The 7,708-nt window shown below is 42.0% G+C and overlaps 1 protein-coding gene across 1 annotated transcript in view; it reads right to left on the bottom strand.

Annotated features, from left to right (window-relative positions):
* Positions 1–1,535: 1,535 nt before the first annotated feature.
* The window catches only part of LOC140372116 (uncharacterized), a 6,891-nt gene continuing 718 nt past the window's right edge, over positions 1,536–7,708 (bottom strand). The window contains exons 3-9 of the mRNA XM_072459401.1: positions 7,023–7,088; positions 5,681–5,719; positions 5,473–5,520; positions 3,483–4,475; positions 2,251–2,385; positions 1,926–2,156; positions 1,536–1,556 (exon numbers count right to left, since the gene is read on the bottom strand). Coding sequence (XP_072315502.1) covers positions 1,536–1,556; positions 1,926–2,156; positions 2,251–2,385; positions 3,483–4,475; positions 5,473–5,520; positions 5,681–5,719; positions 7,023–7,088 — 1,533 coding nt within the window. The remainder of the gene's footprint in view (positions 1,557–1,925; positions 2,157–2,250; positions 2,386–3,482; positions 4,476–5,472; positions 5,521–5,680; positions 5,720–7,022; positions 7,089–7,708) is intronic.

Here is a 7,708-nt window from a genome sequence, read left to right as displayed (position 1 = left end):
TGACTTTTCGTCAATGTTCACTGGGTGAAAAATAGGGGGGTTTGTCCCGAGAAGGAAGAAAGAAAGAAAGAAAAAAGAATAATATTCCGATGCGAAAACAATGTTTCCCATTTTTCAAATATCATAAACTATACATTTTCGGAAAGCGCTCGCGCTTTCCTACCTCATGGTGTGGGTCCCTGGTCACTGACGGGTACTTTCGTTAATTTTGAGTGGGCTCCGCCCACTTTATGGTTTTGGCCCTCTATACAGTAATAATGTTAAATTTTTGCATTACATGCTTATATGCACGGAACATGCAAGAGATGGGGAAAGTATTCGTGAGCTACTCAGGGCAAATGAGTGCTTTATGCGAAGCGGTCGTCATCCCAATGTAAAGTGCTTGTTTAGTGCGCACTTTTGCACGGACTTCGCCCGTTTACAACGGTAATGTTCCATTTTCCTACTACTAATTAGTATGCACGGGGCGTGCGTGAGTGAAGGAGTGCGTTAGTGAGTGTTTGGAAGTGGGCGAGCGCTTCGCGCTCGATTTCGTGCGCACTACGTGCGCACTTTCGCAGCCGTGCTTCGCACGGCCTTACGAGACTAATAGGCCTCTCGCAGCTTGTGGCGCTCGGGCCTAATAATAACAACAATGTAATAACTTAAAAATAATAAAACAATAATAATTCTAAAATAATAATAATTTAAAAACACAAAAAAATAATAACAATAATAATTAGAAAAAAAATAAATAATAATAATACTACATTTCATTCATATAGTGCTTCCTAGACCCTCAAAGATGATTAGTAATGTAAATTGTGACAACAATAATGCTTTTCTATAACGAGGCATTACCATCATCGACTCTCTGCGAAGCCTCAACATGCCGCGCTGCAAGACAAATACAACAGACGTTAAACTCCACGACTCACGAAGTATTAGAGTCTAGTCAAAGGTCAAAGGTCTGTCCTCACGGGTCTGAAGTCGGGCTGGTTCTCAGGACTGTCCTCGGGCCAGTCTTCCACACAATGCTCCTGTTTGACAATCCACAACACATTTCACCGGTTCATTAACTCGCACGTCTTAAAGCGGCACCGACCAAAGCGAAAGGTTCGAGATTACCTGACCAATGAGAAGGATGTCCTCGAACACAACGTAGTCACCTGGAGATTTATCCTGTTTATGAAAAGAGAGCGGGAAAACACTTGAAAATGTGGAGAGAAACGCAAAAATCATTCGCTTCACAAACTGGTTCATTTCAATCATCCAGGTACAATACCAGCTCAAAACATTGTAATTATCCAGTTGACAGTCCAGTTTTATGTGAACAGAATAATGATCATTCAACCTCATGAAAATGTTCCTGGCGTGTCTGGAACGCTCAACAGTACGGTATAAACCTCTATCTTTCATTTATTCAATTTGATTTTCTGTGTTTATGTGGAGATTGCGACGTTTTATGCCTTTGTGTGCACAACATGCCAAGGCAAAACCACCTCTCCGTGGACAACAGAACGTTTCCGACACCTTAAAACGTGCAGAGTGCTCCTTTAAGTGACCGCTTTGTTCTCCTGGAGGTACAGTGTTTAAGTCACTGCGCCGTTTTAGTTGGAAAGTGGTGCGTTCGAGTACTCGTGCGTTAATCATTTATGGCTCGTGAGATGCAGCTTTTGGTACCACACGGAAGGTTCCTCATACGGAGGCCGGAGAAGGTTCCACGGGTCAGAGAAAGCAGACCGTGAGGGAAGGAGGTGCAGCGGCGAGAGGTTCTACTGATGGCAGTCTACGGCAGGTCTTTTGTTTATTTTTCATTTATGTGTTCGCAAAACCACTGTGAACGTAAGGCCTTCCGCGCCCATACGGCACAAAAAGGTACAAGACAACAGGACACAGATTAATATACATAATATAAACTGGCATCGTTTGAATTGAGGCCTAACCTTGTTCTTCTGTTTGCGGCGAACCACTGGTTTCTGCAGCAGATTAAGGGACGGTTTCGGAGACAGTTTCGGAGACAGTTTCGGAGACAGTTTCGGAGACAGTTTCGGAGACAGTTTCGGAGACAGTTTCGGAGACAGTTTCGGCATGGGTGGTTTCAGAGGAGGCTTTGGAGGAGGCTTTGGAGGAGTGGTCTCTGGAGTCTTCTCTGGTTCCACAGGTTCGGACACGACCTGCACCAAAACCAGAGGGAAACCAAACATGAGCCGCCCGGACAGTTTGAACTTTGAACTTTGGAGCGCAGACTGCTCGTCATCTGCGTCTTACCAGAGCGGGCGGAGTGGAGGGCGAGGGTCTCTGCGGCTTTGGCGGTCTTTCCGGGGGACTCGGTTTGGAGGCGACGGAGGTCCTGGAGCGTCTGAGCCGAGGGATTGGTTTGGGAGGACGCCTGAAGGTCGACACCTGCGGAGGACGACAACGGACACATTTACGAGCGAACTCAGCTTAATTTTGAGTCTATAAACTACTACATCGACCTTGCATTCATATCACTGGATGAAATTAAACAGCAAAACGTGCATAAAAAAAAAAAAAGCTAGCCTGGTAAAGTACAATAACTTTCTATATGAGAAATTGAGTTTGTTGTTGCTTAAAGGCGGTATGGACGATTTTTCGGCGATTTGAGAACGCAGGCAGAAGTGCGCATGCGCACTCCCCCGTGCGGACTGATAGAACACACACGTGCGTTTGTTTATTAGCGCAACGGAGCGCATCGCATCGCTCGTCTCCCGTAGATTTCTGTCCACTTCTGCGTCAGCTCGAACTGTCTTTCTCCGTCTTCATTTTGCCCCGTACACTGAGGGAACTATATTATGATAGATCAATGCGCTTAGGCACGCGGAAACGTGGGGACGAGCCTGACGCGGCTGCAGGTGAGCGGTAGGTGCGTTTTATGATTGATACGTGGCAGGACAAATGATTTATCCACACCACGAGGAAATATGATCAAAAATTTGCTGAAAAAAATTTTCCATACCACCTTTAATTGAGATTTTACATATTTTAATATTTTATGAGCTCCAGTGTTTCCATCTGTAGAGGCTGCTGGGGCCAAAATTGTGGGCCCCTAGTGTAGGTTTGGGGCCTCGTCTCTCCCCTGGGCCCCGTGTCTGTGTCCTGTGGCTGTGTCTGACTCTCTGCTCCTGGTGCTTCCTCAACTGGTTCATCTGTACTCATGTAAAACTCTTGCGTTTATGTCTGTGTTTGGGTGCGCGCGGGTCATTTGGTTGTGTGGGACGTGGGAATATGTATAAAGCACAACCGTCATTTTTTGCCATTTTCAGTTGATTGATTACCGTATTTTCCGGACTATAAGTCATAGTTTTGGCCGGGGTGTGACTTATACTTATATTTCGACTTATATACACATATACTTATACTCCGGAGCGACTTCTGTGATATTATTTGTTATTTTCACACTTGCAACCGTATTTAGTATAGTTATTATCTCAGTTTGAGTCTTTTGACATGTTCTTATTACAGTGAAGACAGATACATACGTGCGTGAGTTTTGGAGACTGGTCGGGCGACGGGGTCTGGGCGTCGGCCTGGGCGTCGTTGGCCTGGATGAACGGCGTGGGCTGAAGAATACTGTGGTTCGACCCCCGCGGCGTTGTCAGGACGACATCGGCGGGTTTGTCCGACGAGGCGGCGGTCGCTTTGGGCGTCCTGGCCGGAGGGGTGGGCCTCGGGGGCTTGGGTCTGCTCGGCGCGACTTTGACCCCGTCGCCAACGTCATTCGTATTCGGCGAGATTGAGGCGAAAACATCGGGCGCGTCTTGAAACGGGTCGGATGGTTTCACTTTGACCCCGTCGCTAACGTCATTCGTTTTCGGCGAGATTGAGGCGAAAACATCGGGCGTGTCTTGAAACGGGTCGGATCGTGTCAGGGGAGAGTCGGCGAACGGGTCGTCGAAGCCGGAAAAGTCGATGTTCCTCGTGATCGGGCTCGGGAACGGGTCCGCGCCGCTCGAACCGGACAACGGCGGCGAAAAAATGTAAAATTTCTCGTTCGGTTTTGCGCTAAAAACGTCGTTGCGTTGAACAAACGCGGGCGACTGGTTTTCCTTATCGGAATTCTTACTGGACGCGGCATCGTTTGTCGCAGGGGAAAACGGGTTCGCGGCGGGTTTAGGCTGGAACAAATCGTCGGCGGCGTCGAAAGATCGAGCGATTTCCTTGGCGCGAGTTGCTACGATCGAATCCGCCGACTTGTCGCCGTTGACCGAGGCAGAAGTCCGATTGGGTGCAAATAAATCCGGCGAATCCAGAGTCACGTTACGGAAGTCGGAAGATGATTTCGATGTCTGGAAAATGTCCGGAGTCGGTTTTGTGGAAAGGGTTTGAAAGAAGTCGTTTTGTGGCTGGAAAGTGGACGAGTCGGATCGGTCCATGGGCGAGTTCTGGAAAGCGGGAGGAGGAGCTATAGTGTCCAGGTTCTCAGGCGTCGCCGGTGTTTGGGTTGAAGTGGCATTGATGTCACTGGTGCTTTCCTGCAATAGAATCAAATGACCAACTTTAAATTAATTGTTATTGACCAATCTACGAAATATGTCTATCCACCATCTTAAGATTATTGTTGTTGTTGTTGTTGTTAGACTGGTTTAACGATCATTTTTCATTTAGTTTAGTTTAGTTTACTTGCCATTTGTAGTTTGCAAACCACGTTGGAAAAATATGGCCAAAAGTGCAGAGCGAAATGTTAAAAATAACCACATTAAAAAAAAAATACAGTTTTGTAAAATGATTTGCTAAAAAGAAGAAAAACTCAGTTAAAGTGCTGGGTCAGAGTTCAAAGTGCATTGTTCAAACTTGTTACAGGCTCGTGGGAAAAACGTTTTTGTTGTGTATTGAAACGCCTATTACGGTAATTAAGGTTAAATTTAGTCTCCTTAGTTTTCGATTGATGATGTTAATCGACGATTATATTTTAAGTGACAATTAGTTATGTTTTGAGGGACAATTATAAATTTTAAATTAACATTAATATGTTTTAAGTGTTGATTATATTTTTTAAGTGTTGATTATATTTTTTAAGTGTTGATTATTTTTTAATTGAGGATTATATTTTTTATTGACAATTATTCTTTAATTGACAATTATATTTTTTTTATTGAAAATCATATTTTTTAAGTGTTGATTATTTATTTTTAAGTGTTGATTAATTATTTTTAAAGGAACCATTATACTTTTAAGTGACGATTTAATTTTTGTATTGACGATTATGTTGTTTAATTGATGACTATATTTTTTGATTGACAATTTTTCTTTATCAACTATTATTTTTTATTGATAATTATATTTTACAGCAAATAATAAATGTAAAAATCCTTAAATCTCAGGTCACTTGTTGCAATTCAAACCAAGTCAGTTCTTTGCGCTCAGATTGTGTTAAAACAAAGCTCAGATTAAAGTACAACTTGAATAAAAGCGCCTCAAAACGTAAACATCTCACGTGTAAAGTACAACACACCAGAGTCCTGCACTCACCAGATAGTAGGAGTAAAAAGGGTTGGTCGGGTTCCTGCCGCCTCCGTTCTGCAAAAAGTGGAAGGAGTGGATTTGTTTCTCGCAGTAACTCGACAAACGGGCTTTTCCAAAACAGTGACACGGCACAAAAGATGAACGGCCCAAGTGCCATTCACAAAAACATCTGTCTCGTGACAACAAAGTAAAGTAGGGCATGGTTTGTTTTTACCTGCGGTGCGGCCGACGTATCCACGGGCCGCGGCGCGCTCTGGAAACGACAAGACAAAAGCATAAACCGCCGCAATTTAAAGCGACGACAAGGGACATTTCAGCGATTATTTCTATCGTATACTTTAATAACAGTTTAAATACGCTGACTGAAGGCTTCTAAACAGAGAACATCTATGAATAAAGTGGGCTTCTAAACAGAGAACATCTATGAATAAAGTGAATTATTGTTCAATTTAGAGTATAGTATTTAGAGACATTTTGATGTAATATTGCAGCTGTAAAAGGACTTTTTCGATGTTTTAATAAAGATTAACAAAAATGCAACTAAGGTTAATTTTATAGTCGACTAGTCACAGCTTTAGAACTATAAGTCGCACCTTTTTTTTTTTACAGTTTTGTCAGGGGTGCGACTTATACTCCAGAGCGACTTATATGTGATATTATTCGTTATTTTCACACTGACAACCACAAGAGGGCGCTCTAGGCTCTAAGCGACGCAGAAGAAGAATCTGCACTTCCTCTTCCTCTGGAGTTTGTGGAGTTGTTTAGAAGTGACACAGAGGAAGAAGAATTCAGTGGATTTAGTGATTTGGGGTAAAACTGATGCTTTGGTAAACTTGTTAGCATGTTCTTTATGCTATAGTTATCTGAATAACTGTTCATATGTTACGTTAACATATCAGACACAATTATGCATTTTTTGGCTGGTACGACTTATAGCTCGGAAAACACGGTAATATGTTTCTATACTAAAGATAAATGTTAGATAGAATAGGATATAATTGTACTACGCAGCAGCTTTTCTATCTTTTTTTTTTTTTTAAAGAACATTTTATTTAAGCTCATAATTTATTTATTTATTGACTTTTTCCCCACACAATCTGATAAAAGGGAAATCTGAAGCTGCTGCACACGCTCAACATTAAAGGGGAAACTACCGCTCTCATTTCCAGTATACTCAGTACCGTATTTTCCGGAGTATAAGTCGCACCAGCCAAAAAATGCATAATAGAGAAGACAAAAACATATATAAGTCGCACTGGAGTATAAGTATATAAGTATAAATCAGTCGCACCCCAGCAAAAACTATAAAAAAAAAAAAGGTGCGATTTATAGTCCGGAAAATACGGTATGTATATGATTATATATTGATTCTGCCTTTAATTCCTTAAATTATGCCAAAATCTTAAGGTATCAAAATGTCGCGATATCCAGAGATGATAGAGATATGATCCTTTATCCTAGTGGTTTAGTTCAGTGTAGTTTTCGTAGGATTCTGAGAGAGTTTGACAGAAAATAAAGCAGTATAAAGACACGAGACAGTGTTTAGTCCGATTTACCTGGTGCTTGTCATGAAAGGGACTTTGAGAGACTCTTTTCAGCATTTTCTGCAGCGCTTCAATGCTCTGAGTGGAAAAGACACAAGACAAAAGACGTTTTAACACGACGGAAAACAAACGGCATCGAACTAATGTAATCCAACTGCACGGGGACGTAAAGCATTCAAAGTTATTGTAAAAAGGTACAATATGAGGCCGAATATTTGACCTCTAAGTTTTAACGATTATAAAAAGAAAGGCATCTGTGCAATTTGAAAACACCACAAATTGCGCTGGCGATCATTAATTAGACTTTGTTAATTAGAAATAGATACATTTGCCCAACTTTGGACTGAATCTGAAATTTTGGCAGTTTTTTTAAATTTTGTGCCTCAATTCTTTTTGAAATCGATGTCTTTCTTTTATCATCTTGTTAATTTGATCCCTCGTCTTATCTCTGCTCTTGCGTTTGTGTTCATTTTTTTATTTTTTCAATTTTCAGAATAAAAACAGCAATGTACAACACAAATCCTGCTGACATCATCGAGGCGCGTCAGCTTTACAACGACAACGTCACTGTCGACACAAAAGAGGCGACAATGACGGCAACGTGGGACGAACAAAGGCTACAAGTCCAATTATAACTTATTATTATCATTATTATTGTTGAAGGTCGAACACCACATTTTCACCACATTTTCACCACA

This window comes from Eucyclogobius newberryi, unplaced genomic scaffold, assembly GCF_026437365.1.
Source record: "Eucyclogobius newberryi isolate DKJ021-1_F unplaced genomic scaffold, fEucNew1.0.hap1 SCAF_22, whole genome shotgun sequence".
NCBI lineage: Eukaryota > Metazoa > Chordata > Actinopteri > Gobiiformes > Gobiidae > Eucyclogobius > Eucyclogobius newberryi.
This window is presented reverse-complemented; position numbering and strand designations above follow the sequence as displayed.